Source organism: Malus sylvestris, chromosome 6 (assembly GCF_916048215.2).
Source record: "Malus sylvestris chromosome 6, drMalSylv7.2, whole genome shotgun sequence".
Classification (NCBI taxonomy): domain Eukaryota; kingdom Viridiplantae; phylum Streptophyta; class Magnoliopsida; order Rosales; family Rosaceae; genus Malus; species Malus sylvestris.
The window spans coordinates 3,410,770-3,433,330 of NC_062265.1; the positions used below are offsets into that span (position 1 = coordinate 3,410,770).

Below are 22,561 nucleotides of genomic sequence, written 5' to 3' on the forward strand. Positions count from 1 at the left end.
CGGCCCTCGTCTTTTCTAATCTTCTGCTCCAAGTGTTCTCTCTATGATTGCACTAATGAAGTCAAGCACTCCAGGCGAACAAAGCTGAGAGAATTACGCAGCGGAGGAAGATGGAAGTACAATGCGATTAAAAGTAAGAGATAAAAGGCTTAGGTTTGGTAAATTGGGACAAATCAAACCAGGACATAATAAAAATCGAAGAAAAAGTGTTTAGAAAAAGAAACGCAAATTTGACGTAAAAGACTGATACTAGATATGAACATCGTTTAAGGTTCAGAGCTTGAAGGGAAAAAAAATGTTATGCCACCACCAACTTACCATGTCCATCACAACCGGCATGTTAAACTATCGCCACTATTGTCACCACTACTGCCACTATTGTCACCACTACTGCCACTATTGTCACCACTACTGCCGCTATTGCTACCGTCACCTCTATTATTTCCACCGCCACTATGGCCACCATCTCTGCCACCATCAGTCCCGTCGCTTTGCAACGACCATTGTCATTACCACTCTTCACTATCATTGTCGTCATCACCGCCGCCGTTCCAGCTACCATCACCATCTACACTGCCACCACACCCACCACCATTGGCCCCTCCCTACCCTGTTATTGCCACCACCATCGCCACTGCCACTCCCAACCACTATTATTACTAGCATCACCCTCGCCACTATCACGCACCGCCACTACTTCCACCATTAACAGATACATTTTCAATATGAGAATAGTTAATGATACTTCAAGAATCTCATTTTGCACTCCAAACTTTCTATAACTAGAAAAAAAAATACACTTATAAGGAGTGTAGAATGTCTTTCTCAAAAAATCATTCTCAAATTAAATTACCAAACTCATTCTCAAACTATGAAAATACAAAATAAGATTGTTTTCATTTACAAAATATGTAACTTTAGTTGGGTTAGAATTTCTTCCTCCTAAGCTAGTGTATTTCAAAATATAACATTAGTTAAAGCAAAAAAAAAAAAGTCAATTAAAATGAATAAGAAAAACAATTAAGGGCGTGTCTCATAACATTTTACAAAACAAATTTTGTAGAACCGTTTTGTAAAACATTACTAGACGCGTACTTAATTTCATTTTGGTTGACATGTTTTGTATTTTTAACTAAAGTCATATTGCTACCTAGTACTATGATCTAGTGATATTCATCTTCATTTGTAAGTAAGAGGTCTTAGGTCTGATTCTTACCAAAGGCAAATTTGAACCATATTATTGCTAACCCATTGTGAGACTAATTTCATCCTTCTCTCCCTTGGCAATAGGCAATTCAATCCCCTCAAGTGAATAATAACTGCCTTTAATGAACAATAATTGCCTATTGCATCTCCACCCCTATGATGAATAACCCAGACAATTCGTATTAAAATATTAGTAATTTTTATTTTATAAAATAATAAAAATAATTTAATTTTTTAATTTCGGATAAGATGACACACCCCGACTTGGGAAGGTCGAAGCATGCTGGCCATCACCGTGAAGTGACGTAACCATAAGGGTAAGCGATGTAAAAAGTGAGTAAATTTAAAACTGATTAGAACTAATTATACTAAATAGTGAAAGAGTGTGCAATCGTGGGAAGAAGCCACTACAATTATTCAGAGCGTAATAGACAGTGAGACTACAAAAGAGTAGTCAAAGTAACTAAGTACACTTATTACATAACAGTGATAAGTTCGTATGTCTAAACAGAAGAGAATGTCAGAACTGTCGAGATTCCTCGAGTGCGACAAAGAGTACAGCTATCTAGGTCCTAGAGGGGCGAAAAACAAAGTTGAGTGGGTCAGCAAAACAATGCTTACACGAAATCCTTTATTTTCGAATATACTAACCCCTCGCCGTAAAACAAGTACAGTTTCCTTATAACATTATACGTAGGTATGTAAACGATGAATCAACAATATTATAACCAGAAATATGCCAAATCATGATGTATCAAATGCCACAATAATATAATCATGTGATAATCAAGTATAGCTAAGTGCTCATCCATATAGGCTGACACACGAGTTTAAACAAATAATTTCTGACACGAACATGATTGGGTGTAATCAATATGCTCTAGTACTACGATCACGTGAAGTCTAGTGCAGAAGCGGTCACATACAAGTAGAATTGCCTAGTGCAATCTACCTGACAGGACTAGCACCTAACTTGGATCAAGCCGAGCGAACGGTGTGATGTGAACATACACGTGAAGGACTGGCCCTGGCCTTGGGGCGAGTACTAACACCAATGCAGCAAGATGAGCATGTACAAATATATATATATATATATATATATATATATATATATATATATGAATGTCATGACAGTAATATCTTAACCATATAGTAGCATTTATCACAATTAATATCACAATAACGATACTTGGCAAAATAAGCGTAAAAGTGAAGTAAATACTCATTTATAGAAACTATAAATATGTATAGGCATAAAAATAAACTACCCACTCACAAGTACGTCGCTGGGTCATAACCCTCGAGCCTAGCCTGACCCCGTAATTCCTAGGGATATGTTTCCCCTATATGTGAAATAACTAAAATAGAATTAATTAAAGCACATATACGGAAACCTAAATAAAACCCTCATAGTTTGCTTAAACCTAGGGTTTAAATATATGAAATCGATCTATTCGACGTCACGGACACACACATGTCGACCACACACTGGCCGGAGGCCAGACGGGCCGCCACAAAGGGTTGCACAACCTGCCACGCGGTACACGTGCCGATGGCATGTGGGTGGTCACGCGCGTTCACGCGCCTACGATTATGCGTGAACTCGCCTTCTCCATGATTTTCTGCATTTTTTGCAGATTTTTGGGCTAACTTCCTGAGCGCCTAACGAGCTCGATTCTCAACCAAAACACTTCTACAAAAGCCAAATTAAAGTTAGGAATGTGATGAATCGATCCATTTTCATAGAAGGTTCAAGTGTGGTCCATGTTGTTCAGAAACGTGGTCTGAAAGTGACCAAATGGCCACGGCCAAACTTTTCCAGAAAGTTGGGAAATTTCTTCCCAACTTCTAGAGTTGATTTCTAACTCGAAAGTTAACCAAATTCAATGATTTAAAAGCCATTTTGAAGTTAAGAATGTAGAGAATAAGTCTATACCTATTAGATGTCCAGTCGTGATCGAGGTTGACCTGAAAATGTGATGCAAGTGGCCAGATGGCCACGGTCTCTTTGTTGGAAAAAGAAAATTGAGCAACTTCCCTCACCTCGAGCTTTTTGTGCTAGAGTTCAATCGAGATAAGTAAATGAGTTCAAAAACAACTTATAGAAATGAAATGGAGGTTCTTAGGGTTTCTCGGAGTTTACCTAAGCCATGAATGGCCTGAAAATAGCTGTATCAAACTCACCGAGTCGAACCTTTCGAGTTGGATGTCCAAAACTCGGTCAACACGTGAACCATGGGTATGGTTGAGTTCCTAGGGTCGAGATGAGCATGATGGTGTAGTTTGTTTGTCACGTTTGCAGGTTGTGAAGAGAGTTTGAGAAGCTTGCAGAGAAGAAGGGGAGCACGACAATGAGAGAGAGAGAAGAGAAGGGTAAGGGTTTTCTGATTGGTGCCAAAATAAAAGAAGGGATGGTGATTGGTGGTGAGTGAAGGAGATGGTTGTGGGGAAAAAGGGCTGACGAGTTAGAGACACGGATCCCCTTTTTTAGGGAAACGATGGATTCTTTTATGATTTTATACACTTTCGATGTATAATTCATGCCTCGTTACAGTGTTCCAAACACTGATAAATTTGTACGCGCATGTAAAAATTTAAATACAAAAGTGCGAACGAAAGAAATTAATATAAACGCATTCATGTCACTTGCCGTTAAGGGCATGATAGTCATTTCACACACTCGGGGAGAAATTACATAGGAAAATTAGGGACGGGTCGTCACAGGATTTTTAACCGATCTCGTCACACCACATGTCATTATTTGAAAGAACAATTTTTGTGAATAGATTTCGATAAGATTTTTAACCAATTTCATCGCACGACGTATCCTTACTTGTTTAGAATCGTTGAAAATATTGAAATGTGGTGTAAGGTGGGAGAAAATGGTAAGATACTTACAGAAAAAAATTATAATTTTTAATTTTTTTTCATATTTTAAATTTTTTTATTAACTTAATTAATCTGAAACGTTGGATTACATAAAATTTGAAATCCAACAGTCCAAATTGTGACACGTAGCCCACCGTAACATTTCTTTAAAAAAAAAAAAATTAAAACTGACAAAATCAAACGGTCTAGATTCAACTGCAACTGAGTGGGGCTGACACGCGAGCCCCACCGTTTGAAAATATGTCAGAGATGATCCCCCATGGGAGCGTGTTGCCCACATGCCTGACGCAAATTTTTTTAGAACATAGCTGACGTGAGTTCCCCCTCAAGCACTCGGGCCTTGAACTTCTGCCTAACCTCTCCCACGAGCTCCCCCTCATCCCAATTGCCCTACTGGGTTGGGGCGTCTTTGGGGGCAATTGAATTGGATTTGTTGCCAACCCTCATGGTAAAATACCATGGTGGAGTTGCTCTTAGTGTAGATAGTATGCTCTGTTTTTGAAAAAAAAAAAAAAAACAACAACAACGAAAGTCATATTTTGAAATTCACTAGCCGTATCTTGTCACTTAAAAATATCTTTGACCACCCAAACACGAGAAGAAACAAAGAAAAGCAGAAAATTACCGACCATACATTATATAATTAAAAACAAAAAATAAAGAAGAATACCAACTGCTTTTAACCACCGGCTTGCACTATCAAATTATCACGGCTCTCTCTCTCACGCACATAAATAAGCTTTAAAAAATGCAGGTTTCAGGGGTAATTGGCGACGTTTCTTTTGTAATTCCCTCCGGTGGTGGTCTCAGGTGGCCAGAATTCGGACATTTCCATGCCCACGGCCAAAACCATTCACATCCACTCACTGATTCCAAGTCATTTCTTTCAGCTTCATTTTTCAGAGTAAGCCCTCTCCTCCACTCACTCATTCATCTTCTGCTATTGCCCTTGGCTACTAAGAAAGTGTGAGAAATTTAATGGGTATTTTTAGATTTTAATTTATCGTCTGGGTTTTTTCTTTCTTTTTCCAAAGCGCTTTTCGTTTCTTGCGGAAAGATTGGATAGAACCCAGTTCAGAACTTTAATTTTGTCCTGTTTGGTTGCCTAGAAAGTGGAAAGTGTAGAAAAAGAAAATTTTTAGTTTTCATTTTCTTTAATTGAGGACCTGAGAACTCCATTGTTCAGTTGCTGATCCAAAATTTATACCGTGAGGGGTCATGGAGGCAGGTTTAGGGGCCTCCAATGAGTCAATATACAGCTTCAGTGGGGAAGTTTCCAACTTGACCCCTCTGGTCCCTTGCTGCATCCGCCAGTGGATGCATTCGTATAACTTTTTAATATTCTATTCGCATTCATTGGTATCTGAACATCTGCTTTGCTGTCATTTTGTATCAGTGATTCTAAATATCGAAAGTGATATACTTGATTTGATACTTGCTCCTTAATTGGCATTGCTCTATTAATTTTTCCATGTCTTCATTGAATTTGTACTCCCATATATTCTTTTTTTGTTTTAACCAATGCTGAACCTTTTGATTCTACCGATCTGTTTCATAAGGTAGTTGCTTCCAAGGGGTCCAAGGGGATTATTCACCATTGTATATATAGGTATACATAGAGGCTTTCGACGTTAAGGATGTCCTTATTTAAGAAAACATAACCGTTAATCAAGTATCAGATTGCTGAAATTCAATTAATAAAGTTGTACGGTTATTTCCGCACTATATTGCTATATGCCATCCTGTGCTGGCATGTCCATCATGGGGCACTAAGGCAAGGTTATGGATGCTTGGCGCGCTAACATAATTTTCTTTTTCTTTTCTAGAGTTGTCCTTCATTTTGCATCCCAAAGCTGGGAAACGGACTATATAACTGCCGAGCAAGGGGGTTGGTTGTGAGAGCATCAAAGGATTCAAGTGATAATTTGGTGCCAGTTGCTCCTCTTCAATTTGAATCTCCCGCTGGCCAGCTTTTGGCCCAAATATTGCAAACTCATCCACATCTACTACCTGCAGCCATTGATCAGCAGCTTGAGAACCTTCAAATAGATAAAGATGCCCAAAGAAAAGAAGCTGCTTCATCTGCAAATCTCCTCTACAAGTATGTACTGCGATTTATCAAATTAGTTGTTTTCGTTTTGCTATTGAATAGATGAGTAAATGGTAAGTTTTTTTTTTAACACGCGTCTTCATTTGATACACACTTATCGGAATCGTTAACAGTTCCTCTCTAGACACTCCCCTCAGCAGGCCCAGTTAAATAAATTGACCCAATCGTAAGGCCTTATTGGTAGTGTATGTCACCAAGTGTATACGAATTAGGGGAATTCTGATTTAGTTTCTGTTCTTAATTTTTGTTTAGTTTGTAGTAGGGTTAGGATTACTTTCCCCTTTGTAGCAGGATTAAGGTTATTATAAATAATTATGTGCTTTGTGATTCAGTAGAGCAGACTTGAATGATTGCTTTGGGCTGATTGGCTCGATTTTTTGTTTCGTTTGGATAATGAAACATGATTGCATTTGGCAGATCAATAACTTATAGGTGAGAATACATGTAATTATTGAAAATAAAAAACAGATATTGCAAAATACTGCATTAGATCTGCACTGTTGTTATAATGATATCATCCCATCTTATGCTCACTCCGCCTTCTTCTTAAAACGATAAGTTTGAAATCCATATAGTTCCCTTTTCTTTGAATTTACTAGGTTTAAACCCCTTGGAGATTAGCATTGTAGTACAGGTTGAATAATGTTATGTGCTGCTCCAGTTATTTCCCATTTTCAATCTGGTTTTTAAATAAAATGTTTGACCATAGGAGCTTTGGTTGCTTAAGTAACCAATGTTGAATAATAGCTACAAGGTTTTATTTATTTTCATGAAATTCAATTTGAAGTAGACACGATCAGGTGTCTAAAAGGCACTGTTATCAATTTCTCTTCATACTGTAACTAGCTTTATACATGTCTAACAAGGTCTTTGCTCTTTATTTGTTCTCCTCAACTATTGTTTTCTTAGTTGTTTTGGTGTCTGGGAATGGGAACTAATTAAGTAAAATCATGAATTTTAGACGAATAGCTAAAGTCAAGGATAAAGAAAGGCGCATGGCATTGGAAGAGATAATATACTGCTTGATAGTGCATAAATTCGTAGACCGTGAAATTTCAATGATCCCGAAGATATCAGAGACATCAGATCCCACCGGTAGAGTGGATTTCTGGCCAAACCAAGAAAAGAAACTAGAGTCTGTTCACTCTCCTGAAGCATATGAGATGATACAGAGCCACTTATCCCTTGTACTTGGTGAGCGACTTGTGGGCCCCCTTTCTTCCATGGTTGAGATTAGCAAAATAAAACTTGGAAAGCTGTATGCTGCTTCAATAATGTACGGATATTTTCTCAAAAGAGTTGATGAGCGGTTCCAGCTTGAGAGAACCATGAACACCCTTCCTGAGGGTTTCACTGCAGATCCAGCACCAGCAAACCAGCTTTGGGACCCTGATTCCTTGATTCGGATAGCTCCTGAAGGTGCTAGTGATAGTGATAGTGATAGCAAGTCATATCGATTGAGATCCTATGTGACATACTTGGATGCAGAGACACTTCAGAGATATGCTACTATAAGATCAAAGGAAGCTATTTCTTTGATTGAAAACCAGACACAAGCCCTGTTTGGGAAACCTGACATCAGGATTGCCGCGGATGGTTCAATTGATGCACCTAATGATGAGGTGATTGCACTTACCTTCTCTGGATTGACAATGCTCATCTTGGAAGCTGTTGCTTTCGGATCATTCCTGTGGGATGCTGAAACCTACGTTGAATCTAGATATCACTTTGTCAAAAGCTAAAGATGTTATGTTTCTTTATTTACGCCCAGAAGCTGCATAAAATCATCATGTATTGAGCATGGTGTAATGAGTTTCTTCTTCTTCCTGTAAATATAAAATGTTAGTGAACTTCTTTTACCAAATTCACAGATCGGATCTTGTTGCAAATTTGAACTACTTTATCCCAAATGCTAACACTGGGAACAATGTATACACAACAGAAATGCAGAAAGATAAAATTGAAAACCTTTTACCAGTGAGGCCAAAAAAGCGACACTCTCGGGAACAAAGTTAGTCCCTTTCTTGCACCACATGGCTACCAACGGATGGATGGTGGAAACAACTTGGCTTTCAGTGAATCTTTTCTGTATTATTCTTCTGCAAGGACAACCTCAGGGGGAGTCTTTCCTTCCTGTTTTTCTGTGTTTAACGATCTTATTTTCTTTGAATGTGCATGTTTGCTGAGTGCTTGTCCTTATTGTTGTGTGGATGTTTCAATATTTGTGTATGCATTCGATTTTGCCATTGTTTGTCTGAATTAAGTATGTTCAGTTCTCACTATGTTGTGTTATATGTTCATGGTTTTTAGATTGCATGGTTTGGTTTCCTTCGGCATTTTACTACATGCGTAATGAGCATGATTTCTGCAACATGTCTTTATATCTATTTTTTCTATCTTATCATTGTCGCAGGTGGTTGTATTTCTATTAGATTTGACAGATTGTGTATGAGGTTGTGTAATCTAGTTTTGCAAGGTAAGCAAAAGGAGAAGATTGAAGAAACCACCTTCTATGTAGTTGTCCAATTAAGCTCTAAAACACCATTAGAGTAGTCTTAGAACTAAGTTTGTAAGTAGCACTTGCTTGAAGGAAGCTGCTGTGAAGTTTCAAGTAACTTATTGTGGTCGAGCTTATCATAAATGGAGGTACGTTGAACTTCATATTCATGCATCACATAGGAGCATTTGCTAGATATTTCTTTCTACTTATCAATCTACAGGAATTGCATTGAGCTGCTCACGATATAGTTGTCGATTCATCCTATCTCATAGAGTTTATTTGATTAGAGATGCATTGTTTAGACAAATGACACAAATGTACTTCATACATATCATATAGATTTAGGTTCTCAAAATCGATTCAATCAAAATTTCATGGTTAACTTGATTTGATTGATGTGTCACGTATGTGTCCATTGGAGAATAGTTGAATCCATTTCCTACCTCTCTGTGCATTTGGAAGAACAAGCTTGGTTGAGGGATCGAGCTAAGGAGATACTTGCCTTCGTGTGCAACTGCAAGCAGGAGCTAGAAATCGAGCTGCAAATAGAGCAAAACTTCACAGGTACCAGTTGCTATTTATGATAAGGTTATTGGGTGATTGAGTTGCGATTTGTACCTTATATGAGCTTTGGTTTTGAGTGGATTTGTTCTTCAACTTGGTCAAGAGTGACTGATTTTTTTAGACTCTATTTAGAAGGTTTTTTTTGGCCACCAATTACCTTGTGCTATTTCTATCAACTCTTCTCTTTTTAGTAAAAGATAATTGAAAGTCCTAAACAACTAGAATTAAGGACATTTACTTTTTCTTATTCGAAAACTCTTAAACAAACTTTCTTTATCATCAAGGGCACATTCTTTTATTATTAAGGACATTTTCTTTTAAGAATGAGGATCCTCTTCGGATTGTCTTTGTGAGGATTCTGGGAATTCTCAAATCGTGTCCGTACATCGTACAGCCAGAAATCATTTTAAATACTTTTATTTAAAATTAAATATGAATAGTACCTGACTAAAACTACATTATTGCTAAATATGAATTTGAACTACATTATTACTAGCCTATTGTGAGACTTAGCCTATCACATCCCTTTTAATGTAGATAATATCGTTTGTTCAAAAAATAAAAACCATCATGAAGTGTGACTCTCTTTTTGTTTTTCTGTCCTCATAATATAAAAAATGTACTTGAGAGACTTTGTATTAGTTCTTCCTAATTCAAAACCCATATGATGTTTAACACTCAAGGTGATGCATGAGTATTTGTAATGAAGTGAAACAAAATCACGAATATGACGTAAGGCCTCATGAATATAGTCTCGCATCATAGATTCAGCCATTTGTACAAGTGCAATTGGTATTTTACATGTGAGACTTATGATATGTTCAATTTATCTTATGGAGACTCTATATACATGAAAATCTTCACAACTTATGAAATATTTGAAGAATATCTCTCGAATAGATATTATATAGGATACAAAATGTCATGAAATTTTTCTATATGGTAATAAGCTTTGATCAAGAATTTCATGCTATAACTTGTCTTTCATGACTATCGAGAGATATTTGTGCCGACGTTGAGATAAATCGTAACATAAGAGGATAAGTTATAATACAAAGGATAAGTTTTAGTAAGCGCGTCCAATACTTAGTTAATATTTGATACAACGCTATTCTCTTTTCATGCCACCTTGATTTTCTCCCATTGAATTTTCCAAGCAAAATTTGACAAGACAACTATCAATACATTGTAAATCTTATTAGTTGAATGATTCAACACTTGGGTCAATATGTAATACTTATTAGTTAAATTCCTTAATGATGTAAAGTAGAAAAATTTGACCCAAGTCTCCAAATAATCATTCCCTACCTAATGAACATTCAAACTTCTTTCGGAAGATAAGTATTATTTGATACATATGCATATCACGCTTTACTGCAATGTCGAAAAATAATCATATCTAAACACATCTTGATGTGGATTTAATTTCAACCGATTCTCCTATCATAATAATTAATTATCTAACTCACTAACGTTATCGTACAACTCAAAAGGTATTATTTGATACATAAACTATGCAAAGAAAAAAGGTAACAAGGAGAAAGTAATTGGCATGCAGAACTAACGACAATGTGACATGGAGACGCGGTCCTAAGGTCAAAAGATTGCACAGATGTAACTTTCCAAGATGCCCTTAAAGTGGCTTACTTGCGAAGCGTTCTTCCTTACGCCATCCTCACTGCCTTATCAATTTGGGCAACTGAAACGTAAACCTCAATTCCCAAAATTATTCTGCAACCCTGAAGTTCCAACCCTCTTGTTTCTTGTTTCTTGTGAGCGAATTTTCACTTGCTCTGCTTATATTTTATTTTATTTTTATACATTTTTTTTTCTGGACCAACCGGATTTGGTCAATTATTGAGAGGGCAGGTTACTATCTATCATATGTTTTCTTCTCGTGTATAAACCATTAAGCTCATAATTAAGAAATAAATAAATAAAGAAAAAGAATGAAAAATAAATAAAAGTCGTGGCTTAATATTCAATGGCCATATGATAGAGAAATATAATAAATAAATAGGTTAATATCGTTTTTAGTCTTGTGACTAAATGTCATGAGGGAATGAGTCATCTTATGAAGATGTTGATTTTCCATAATCTTCTAGTATACGTACTTGTCATAACTTGACACGTACCCCTTAACATGGTCATATTTGAAGGATGGGTGGACATACTTGGCCTAATTATCGACATCATGAAATGGATGGAAGCTTTTGGAACATGTTAAAAAGGACCTTATTCTTATCTTTTATTTTATGAAAAATACTTGTGTCCACCGTATGTTAGAACTTACTTGTCTGTCCACTTGTAATTAACTTATATTTATTATGCAGCCGTCATTATATAAATCATTCATACTCTTTATTATCATATCAATATTAAATCTGATAAAGAAAAAAAAAGTCATTCATTTCAGAGTTTATTGGGTCATTCATATACATCAAACAAATAGATAGTTCATCGCGAGATCGCTACTAAATAATCTAAGAAAAACCTAGCTCAAAACGTCGATATTTTGGTGACGTTATTTTGGTTGGGCACTAAGTTTTGCGTCAACCATTCAGGCATTTTGTTGAATAAGTTATGAGTACCAAGAGTCACGAACTAGGAAAGCAAGGGGTCATCGAAGGTGCTTCCCAATCAATTTTCTCAGTCTCAAAGGAGTCACCTGACACTCGTCCCTTAGTGAATCCACCACAGTGACAATATATACACACAACAAAAATTGAAAATTAACATAGTTCTACTTTAGGGTATTTTAACACTAGGAGATACCAAAGAAATCACATATGTGGATCACATGTAACCCATCTCTCTAATAAAAGTAAGACAGACCAATATAATCATGTACAAATATATATCACTTTTATTAAAAAAGTGTTTCACATGTAATTTACAAAACATAGAGTCTCTAACATTTTCCTTTAGCACCGTACAAAAATGATAAACGACGATACGTACGTTGCTAGATTTATAGTTCGATTAAAAAAATATAGGTGTAACTTTATTCTCTTGTATGGACCTCCCGATTAGAATAATAACAAATATGAATAAATTAGTTAATTATAAATGGAATATCAGCTTTGGTAATTTTTCTTTTGGCATAAATCAATTAAACCCATTACAACCCCACAAGGATCCATATCATATTTGTTATTTAGTTGTTTGGATCTGTATTCCCGTGCATGAATACGTAGTTGTTAGATTTTGTTATCCATCACCTACTGCAGACGTTAATATCATTTTATAATATATATACACACACACTACTTTATTTTAAATAAAATAAAGGTTGCTACCCAACCTTTATTTTATTTTAAATTCTAATGTATTCAAATCTCTTTAAAAATGATTGAAAACGTTTTTTATGAGAGTACTTTTAGAATCAATCATTAGTAAAAATGCAAATAAATCTTCAAAAAGCACTTGAAGTGCTTCTTGCAAGACAAAAAATACTTTCACCAAAAGCGCCTTAGTAATTTAATAGTACTTTCAGACAAGTCCTTATAATTTACAAAATTTGATATGTTTGGAGAAATATTCAAAAACAACAAAATGTGTCTAGAATTAATATATCACAGAAATAATATATCAAAGACACACCAATTTTTTATTTTTATTTTTTTATGTATTTATCAAACTATAATTACAAAAATGTAGAAATTCCTATACTACAAGAAGTTTGCCAAATATTTTTCTTTTTGTAAGTTGGTTGTAACCACCATGGACCAACTTCTTTTTGTATGTAATTATTTCTCACAACCCTTATCACATCCTGGCCTGGGCCCCACCACATCTCGGGTTCGACTCTACCGTAGCACGATATTGTCCGCTTTGGGTCCTGACCACTCCCTCATAGTTTTGTTTCTGGGAACTCACACGAGAACTTCTCAGTGGGTGACCTATCTTGGGAATGCTCTCGCCCCCTTCTCGCTTAACTTCGGAGTTCGTACGGAACCCGAAGCCAGTGAGCTTCCAAAAAGCTTCGTGCTAGGTAGAGATGAGAATATACATATAAGGCTTACATGATCCACTCCCCTGGGCGATGTAGGATGTTATAATCCACCCCCTTAGGGGCCCGAGCCCAACTCCACTGTAGCACGATATTGTCTGCTTTGGGCCCCGACCACGCCCTCACGGTTTTGTTTTTAAGAACTCACACGAGAACTTCCCAGTGGGTCACCTATCCTGAAAATGCTCTCGCCCCCTTCTCGCTTAACTTCAGAGTTCCTACGGAACCCGAAGCCAGTGAGCTTCCAAAATGTCTCGTGCTAGGTAGAGATGAGAATATACATATAAAGCTTACATGATCCACTCCCCTGGGTGATGTGGGATGTTACAACCCTAGCTAATCAATCACCACAGTCCAATGGCAATCGAGTAATACCCCAGCGAAATATGGGCATTCTCAAACATCCGCAATAATTAATTAAAGGAGAAATTAGGTTCACATTCTTCTTTTTGCTATTCCATTGATTAAAATCCTATTCATTTTCAATTTTTGATCAAGGTCCTTAGGTATTAATAACATTATTAATTATTTGAATAATAAAATATTTTTATTTTAAATATATTCCTTTGTGTTAAAAATGTTACAATTAGCATATTAAAATTTATGGCTAAATTTTTTATCATATATTTTTATTTTTAGTTTGTACCTATTTTTAATTTGTACCAATTTTTTTTCATTTTTAATTTGTACCCATATATTAGTTTCTTTTTGTGCCCATATTTTTTAAAGTTTTATTTGTCACATCTCGGCCTAGGCCCCCACCACATCCCTGGCTTGACTCCACCATAGCATGATATTGTCCGTTTTGGGCACCGACCACTCCCTCACGGTTTTGATTATGGGAACTCACGTGTGGCGTGGCGGCGTTTGGGCCGAGGTGTCCCCTGACCCTCCTAGGACTAATTCTTTACCATCACTACACTTTATGGCTTCGTCACCTTCCAGGTGTCGGCCAGCACAACTCGGTTCGGAGTCCTAATGGACATTTCGGGTCGTGGTGTGTCATTATTTGTGTTTGTACCCATGTGTATACCATCACGTTACATTGTATATTTAATTAATGATAGAAAAATTATATATGGTATATTTATGTTTTATGACTAAACTTTGTATCATATATTTATATTTTTAGTTTGTACCCACTTTTAATTTGCAACATTTTTTTTAAATTTGTAGTATTTTCTTTTTAGTTTTATTTTGTACCCATGTATTAATTTTTTTTAGCGCCTATATTTTTTTAAAATTCATTTGTACTCATAATTTTTTAATCTTTTATCTGTACCCTAATTTATTTATAATGTACCCATTCTTCTTTATTAATTTACCACTTTGTTATATGTGAAATGTACCAACTTTTTTAACACTACGGATACATTCTTTTGCCATTTATTATTTCTTATTTTTACATAGTTTTTATCCATTTATTCAATCAAAATGTTTGAATTTTTTTTATTGTAATCTTTTCTAATAGTATTATAATGAGGGATTTTAAATTTATAGGATTATAAATCTCATAAAATATCAAACAATTAATGTCAAAAGTATAAAAATATAAATATTAATTGTAATAGAATGAGGTGTACAAAGTCAAGGGACTTTAATCAAAATTTGAATACCATTAAGGTTTTAGTCAAAGAATGTTAAAGATTAGGGACCGCATCCAAAGTATCCCTTAATTAAAACATTCAATGGCTAATCAGTAGCTGCTGAGAGATTTTTCAGTGTGACCGTCACACGAAGTGGTACACCACATGTCCCTATATAAATGGTGGATTATGTGTGTTAAAAAGTTAATAACTTAAATATTAAAAAATTTCACCACTTGCATAAAAACACATGGTGTACCATCCGTATTCTCGTCACAATTAAAAATTTCTCCAGCCGCTGGCTGACCATATACTTTCTCCCCTTTTCTCTCTCTCGTAACCTTTGCATTGAATTCCTCTTGGCCTCTTAGCTGCTGGATATATAAACAGACTTTGGCAGAGAAATCGAAAGAGGTGGGATTGGATGAGAGAGAGAGAGAAATTTAAACAAAAATAGGCAAATATCGATCAAAATTTGAATCACAAAGAAAAAAAATATCGAAAGCAAATGGAGGGGTTACAACGTTGTAGATATTGGTTTAATGGAGTTTATTTCTTTTTCCATTCTTTGAGGTTAGTACTATTGATCCTATAAATCTTATACATCAAGATTTTTGGCCGTTAAATCTTGTTTAATGGAACTTGACTAAGAATTTAACTTGCAAAATTTTTGGTGTATATATTGCTAGGATACTGGGGAGCATATTAAAAACTCTTACGAATTTGACATGTGACGAAAATTGCTAGTTATTAGTACGAAAATTGGTAGTTATTTGTAATTTTCCCTTGTTATGTAATTTGCCTTTGTCTGTAGTTCTGCGGGCATAGGTAAGTGGCTGTTGGTCCAACTAATCCAATTTGTTGGAGATATTTTCAGCTGGTGGTTCATGTTGGTGTTGCATCGTGTGGAAAGGACAATGGAAGCCATGGTCGCATGCTTTGCCGCACGGTTGATGCTCACAGCATAGCAATGGATATACGCTACATGTTTGGTGGGCGGAAGATTCCCCATGATTTGCTTAGGAATTCCTTGTAATTTGCTTTTGTATTGACATTTGAGGATAGTTCCTTGTTTCGTGTGGGACGCTCTTTTTCCTTCCACCGGTTGAAAGCTCCGGCAAGGTTTTATTGAGCCCCAATAGGCACGCTATCCTCAGTTTGTTGTCAATTTGTACTTGTACCCCGCTGTTCGAATGGAATATCTAATATCGTATTTCTCTCAAAAAAAAAAAAAAAAAAAAGATGATGACTATTTTCAAGTGATGATAAATTTATTTAAAATATAGCAACATTAATGAAATAACACACAACGTGGTTGATAAAATATAAAAGAAAAAAACACAATACATTAAAAAAAAAAAGACACTAGGGGATAAGCTAAGCTTGGAGCCTTTGAGCATGGAAATCAAACCCCGCAATATTCCTTGACAGAGAACCCATCCCCAATATTAAGATAATTGGCCATATAAAATTGAACATAATCCAACATATGCAATGGCTTATACTTCACGGGGTGGTCGTCGGTGGTAAGCTCGTCCGGTGCGCGTGTCACCCCTTTCAAGTATGAAAATAGTCCAAACGAGTATCTTTCCTCATTTTCCTTCAGATTGACTCTATGTTTACAAGATGGTATTCTGTCATTGCTCCAAACCTAGGCAAGAAAAAGCATAGATTATAGTTGATCACTAGAAATAGAACCCCTTTTAGTCTATGACAGCCTCATTTATATCCATGAAATAGAATGATTAATGGAAGCGTATAGTGGCATACCTGAAATCCATCAGATGCCATGAATAGGAAGGATGAAGGCAAAGGATCAAAACCAATCCATTTGTTATCTTTTGTATATATCTCAAGACCTTTGACATGATTTTGGTGGAGTATGGAAGTTAAAGTCTTGTCTGTATGCACGGATAGACCCTGTCCAGTTCCCATTTTCTCTGGTTTCTTATATTTCATAAAGCGGAAAGTGGACACAATCGATTGAACGTGATCGTCAAGGTATTTTTCTACATTGTAGTTTTCGAATACCATTCTTGTAACCACTTGATTTAGACCTAGTTTGGGAGTGAGGTGCTTAAAAAAAAAGCACCTATGAAAAAAAGCTGTGAGGGTTTTAGGTGTTTGGTAAACTGAAAAAAAATGGCTTATTTTGGAAGCTGCTGTGAGAATAAGCTGAAATCAAAGGAAAAAGCTGAAGCTGCTATTTGTAGCTTTGGAAAACTGGTTTTTTTTCAAAGCACACGGAACTACAGTGCTCTTTTAATGAAAAGACCCACTATCAAACTGCTTTTTTTTCCAAAAGCATTTTTACAAAAAAGTTTACCAAACGCTCTGCTGATTTATTTCACAGCCGCTTATTCTCACAGCACAGCCGCTTATTCTCACAGCAGTTTTTTTTCAAAGCACAACAATACCAAACCAGCCCTTAGTTCTGCCATCACTTTTCTATACGCATCAGCAGTCTTACTAGACAAAAGAACAATGTGAAAGGTGAGTCGATATATCCCAAACTCAATCATTTATCAAATATATACTAAACCATACCGATATTGATCATTTCCATTAGGCCAAAAATGATGTTCGAATACGCGCGATTTTTCACTGTCTGTACCAGTTGCCAAGCTTTCATGGAAAGGCCCCGTTAAATGACCATCAAGTATAGGTTTTTCCTGCGGATTTTGCACTTTAGTTTCAATTGGGAAATCAAACAGCTCTTTTAATGTCCCAAACATGCTATCGTGAAGCTCAGGTGAAACTTTGTTGGGCAGGACTGCCATGAAACAGCCAAACTCTTCGAGTGCGCGGCAAACATTCCCACGTACTGAGAGCCAAGAACTTGTCCCTGGCTTCAAGCAATCCTCTTGGGAGAAATCTACTACTGGAATTTTGGGTACCGTTTGGGTAACACTTGTGACATTCATCTTTGTCTTTTCACAAGTTAAGAGGTTTTGAGGACTCTATGGATATTGAACTAGAAGCTGTAAGTTCTCAACCGATTAAACTGATATTTATAGAGTAGTTAATTATAAATGGAATATCAGCTTTAGTAATTTTTCTTTTGGCATAAATCAATTAAACCCATTACAATCCCACAAGGATCCACATCGTATTTGTTATTTAGTTGTTTGGATCTTTATTCCCGTGCATGAATATGTAGTTGTTAGATTTTGTTATCCATCACTTACTGCATACATTAATATCATTTTATAATATATATATATATATATATAGACACACACTACTTTATTTTAAATAAAATAAAGGTCGCTACCCAACCTTTATTTTATTTAAAATTCTAATGTATTCAAATCTCTTTTAAAACTTAAATTCTAGTTTGCATTGTATGTAGAAATTTACGGCTCGTTTGGAAGTATTTTTAAAATGACTGAAAACGTTTCTGATGAGAGTATTTTTAGAATCAATCATTAGTAAAAATGCAAGTGAATCTTGAAAAAGCACTTGAAGTGCTTCTTGCAAGACCAAAAAAACTTCCACCAAGAGCGCCTTCGGTAATTTAATAGTACTTTGAGACAAGTCTTTATAATTTACAAAATTTGATATGTTTGGAGAATATTCAACAAAAAAAAAAATGTGTCCAGAAATAATATATGGGAACTTTAACGAAAAGCTCCCGGTACTGTTCACTTTAACGAAAAACCATATTTTTACACTAAAAAGTCAATCTTGGTACTATTCACTTTACCCTTTATTTTGTCCTTATCATTAAAACTCAAAGTTTTCAAGCATTTTTCATTAGTTTTCCTATAATATATCAAAGACACACCAATTTTTTAATTTTTTAATTTTATGTATATATCAAACTATAATTACAAAAATGTAGAAACTCCTATACTACAAGAAGTTTGCCAAATATTTTTCTTTTTGTAAGTTGGTTGTAACCACCATGGACCAACTTCTTTTTGTATGTAATTATTTCTCACAACCCTAGCTAATCAATCACCACAGTCCAGTGGCAATCGGGTAATACCCCAGCGAAATATGGGCATTCTCGAACATCCCAATAATTAATTAAAACATTCAATGACAAATCAGCAGCCGCAGGCTGACCATATACTTTCTTCCCTTTTCTTTCTCTCGTAACCTTTGCATTGAATTCCTCTTGGCCTCTTAGCTGCTGGATATATATATAAACAGACTTTGGAAGAGAAATCGAAAGAGGTGGGATCGGATGAGAGAGAGAGAAAAGAGAGAAATTTAAACAAAAATAGGCAAATATCGATCAAAATTTGAATCACAAAGAAAAAAAATATCGAAAGCAAATGGAGGGGTTACAACGTTGTAGATATTGGTTTAATGGAGTTTCTCTCTTTTTCCATCCTTTGAGGTTAGTACTATTGATCCTTGTGTGTTTTGGAAACGTAGGTGCAGCGTTCTATAACCTGACCACCATCCCCTTCGACCAAGGCTATATCCCTCTCTTCGGCGACGGCAACCTTGTCCGCTCCCCCGACGGAAAAGGTGTTCGTCTCCTCCTTGATCGCTTCACAGGTTCGTTCTTTCTTTCTTTCGTTCATTTGTATTTTGTGTGTGCGCGCACAGAGAGGCTGTATTAATAGTTTTATCATTTACGATTCATAGTTTGGAATTCTCTAATTGTCTCTTGAAATACTCTCTTTTATTCATACTAATTAATTCTTTATTTTAAATTAATGAAGGTTCTGGCTTCATCTCCTCCAATCTTTACAACCATGGTTTCTTCAGCGCTAACATTAAGTTGCCATCCGATTACACTGCCGGTATCTGTGTTGCTTTTTACGTAAGTTTTCTTATTATTTCTACGTAACACAAGCATATATATGGTAAATTAATTTGAAACGACCTTTTTTCTTACGTAAAATGATCCGTTTTTAGTTGGGAGGAAATGAAGGGAGATTCGTTGATATTTTCTAAATAAGTAGATGTAATTATAATTTGTTTCTAAATTTGTGTGGCTGCGATGACCAAACAAACAGACATCAAACGCGGACGTATTCGAAAAGAGCCACGATGAGTTGGACATAGAATTCTTAGGGAACACAGAAGGGAAGCCATGGAGATTCCAAACCAACATCTACGGAAATGGCAGCACCAACCGCGGCCGCGAAGAGCGTTACCGCCTCTGGTTCGACCCTACCAAAGACTTCCACCGCTACAGCATCCTTTGGACCCCCGAAAAAATCATGTATGTCCTATCGATCCTTTTCTTTTTCAATTCTCATCTAATCAAGTATTAATTTCATTTTCCTCTTAGTTTTGTTTTGTTGTTTTTCCTCTCTAGAGAAATGTTTTTAACATTTGTTTTTAATTTCCTTCTGTTCATGTTCATTGCTGTTTGTTGATTTTTATTTTTATTTTTATTTAATTCAATTCAATAGTTAAAAATAAACAAGAATGCGTAGAAAGATGAAAAGAATGTTTTGAGAAAGTTTTAGTATACCTATGGATCAAGATGATTCTTGTTGTTAACGCTGGTAGGCAATACGCATGCTTTGTAGACTTTGTTGTATGCTTTATTTGACCTCACGGGAGGCCATACACACTTTGAGATTGCGTATGGGTTGCTTCTGCTTACTAGTCGATAAAAATACGTCTCTATTTTCGACCTAAAAACATCACATAAATTATAAATGATATAGAGTTCCAAAAAAAAAATTATAAATGATATATCTCCTTCTTGTGACAAAGTCCAACATGTTGTGTCTGTACCAGATTAACCTATGAATTTAATCAATTAAATGATTGGTAATGTAGAATTATATAATGAATTAAAGGTATGGACTAAAATTTAATAGCAAGATAATGTCACAAATTTATTGATTAAAAAAACGTCACATACTGAAAGTGACATTTCTTATGTGTGATGCACACAATACTTTATGTCATGTCAGGAGTATATATATGAACTGAAAGATGTTATTCTACAAAGTCACTGTGTAACGTTAATGTACGACATTGATGTATTAGTATTTGAAAACAATTGTAACAAAATTGGACTATATATAAAGAAATATGATAAACACACACTAAATTTGTTTAATTATGGTCGTTCTCTTAGCTTGATTTATTCGATATAATAGTCATAAATAAATAAAATACGTGATAGGTTAAACAGATTGCTTGAAAATTAGGTTCTTATATACAATAAGTTATAAAAATAAAATAAAAAGACCAGCTAGTTGCTTCACCACGAAGATCCAATTTTTTGGAGGCTGAAAAGACTCGCAAAGACATTTCAGTATCTCTTTGGCCACTATTGTGTGATTCGCAAGCCCCAAAAATCGAACTTTGAATGTACAGTGTGGAATATGAGCTTGAAATTCGTTTCCCACTATTGAGTCACTGCGTAGTGGTTAATAAGTTATAAAATTATTGAGTTAAAGAAAGAAAGCGGGTGAGAAAAAACATCCTATATTTAAAAAATGGGAGACCATATTTTGTTAGGCTACCAAACTAACGAATGCACCCACCATTGAGCATCATTGCCTGCCTACTTACATATTTCAATATCTACGCATTTTTAAAATTGTCTTCTTATAGTAGTTATTGACGTAGAAATTGAAATGGTAATATATAATTTATTTTTAATTTTTCTTCCCATTATAATTGTGATTAAATATACGACTGAAAATTTTACGTTCAGATTCTACGTGGATGAAGTTCCAATTAGAGAGGTGGTGCGAAATGAAGAAATGGGTGCTGACTATCCTTCAAAGCCAATGTCGTTGTATACGACTATATGGGATGCAAGCAGTTGGGCTACGTCCGGTGGGAAATACAAGGTGAATTACAAATATGCCCCCTTCGTGGCAGAGTTCAAAGACCTAGCCCTAGAGGGCTGCCCTGCCGACCCAATCCAGCAAATCCCTCCTGCTGAAGCGTGTGCGGAACATTACACCCACCTCGCCACCCAAGACTACTCCGTCATTTCGCCTCAGCGGCGAGCTGCCATGAGCAGGTTTCGGCAGCGTTACATGTACTACTCATATTGCTATGATTCGCTGCGTTACCCAGTGCCACCACCCGAGTGCGTTACCGTTCCTGCCGAGAAGGCACGCTTCAAGGACACTGGCAGGTTGAAGTTTGGCGGCAGCCACAAACGACAGTCCAAGCGGAAGTCCCACAAACGCAACCGAGCAGTCCCTAACTCCGACAACGCTGCAGACATATGATGATGGTACATGGATCACACATTTCAATTTTTTTTCAGATATTATTTGCGATTCAATTCATACATCTCATGCATGTAAATTCAACCCTAGCTTGTACTAGTGTACCATACTCCATACGTTTGTACATCACACACTATTGTTCTCACTCCAATGTAAGTTCAACCCTTGATGTGTTATTATTGATCATTAGTTTTCCATTCTGTTGGATGGATCATTATATGCATTCCTTTTTTTTTTATGTTTTGCCTCGTTGAAATCTTGTCCGGAATTTAAATCCCCAAAGAGTGCTATCCTTAAGTAGACAATTGTTATATCTCGAGGTTCCTCGAACCAGGTACGAATTTATATATAACCCATGTTCCAGTGTGCAACTCCATTAGCACGTTCTCATGCATGTATGAGAAAATATGAATGAGTAAAATGAGTTATCGAGGAATTAAACTGGATAATGGAATGACGCCTTCGGTTTGAACCTCAAATTCAAATATGAAACATTCCTAGAGGAGGTTCAAGTTGAATTTA

General features: G+C 35.9%; 3 protein-coding genes and 1 long non-coding RNA gene across 4 annotated transcripts; 2 read left to right on the forward strand and 2 right to left on the reverse strand.

Moving 5' to 3' along the window:
* Nucleotides 1–135: 135 nt before the first annotated feature.
* LOC126625735 (uncharacterized) lies at nt 136–4,030 on the reverse strand. The gene is made up of 3 exons (XR_007624471.1): nt 3,350–4,030; nt 3,143–3,264; nt 136–2,899 (listed from the first exon to the last, which is right to left on the reverse strand). It is a non-coding gene; the product is annotated as an uncharacterized LOC126625735 (long non-coding RNA).
* Nucleotides 4,031–4,768: 738 nt separating this feature from the next.
* Nucleotides 4,769–8,094, forward strand: LOC126625716 (UV-B-induced protein At3g17800, chloroplastic). The gene is made up of 3 exons (XM_050294777.1): nt 4,769–4,999; nt 5,922–6,196; nt 7,167–8,094. Exons 1-3 carry the CDS (start codon nt 4,844–4,846, stop codon nt 7,945–7,947), a joined length of 1,212 nt encoding a protein of 403 aa, XP_050150734.1. The 5' UTR covers nt 4,769–4,843; the 3' UTR covers nt 7,948–8,094.
* Nucleotides 8,095–16,090: 7,996 nt separating this feature from the next.
* LOC126625723 (deoxypodophyllotoxin synthase-like) lies at nt 16,091–17,824 on the reverse strand. Its single transcript, XM_050294785.1, has 4 exons — nt 17,415–17,824; nt 17,290–17,336; nt 16,638–16,912; nt 16,091–16,518 (listed from the first exon to the last, which is right to left on the reverse strand). The coding sequence occupies exons 1-4, from the start codon at nt 17,789–17,791 to the stop codon at nt 16,273–16,275; spliced, it is 945 nt and encodes a 314-aa protein (XP_050150742.1). The 5' UTR covers nt 17,792–17,824; the 3' UTR covers nt 16,091–16,272.
* Nucleotides 17,825–18,931: 1,107 nt separating this feature from the next.
* LOC126625720 (probable xyloglucan endotransglucosylase/hydrolase protein 30) lies at nt 18,932–22,274 on the forward strand. The gene is made up of 4 exons (XM_050294782.1): nt 18,932–19,379; nt 19,547–19,647; nt 19,844–20,052; nt 21,511–22,274. The coding sequence occupies exons 1-4, from the start codon at nt 19,151–19,153 to the stop codon at nt 22,037–22,039; spliced, it is 1,068 nt and encodes a 355-aa protein (XP_050150739.1). The 5' UTR covers nt 18,932–19,150; the 3' UTR covers nt 22,040–22,274.
* Nucleotides 22,275–22,561: the final 287 nt, after the last annotated feature.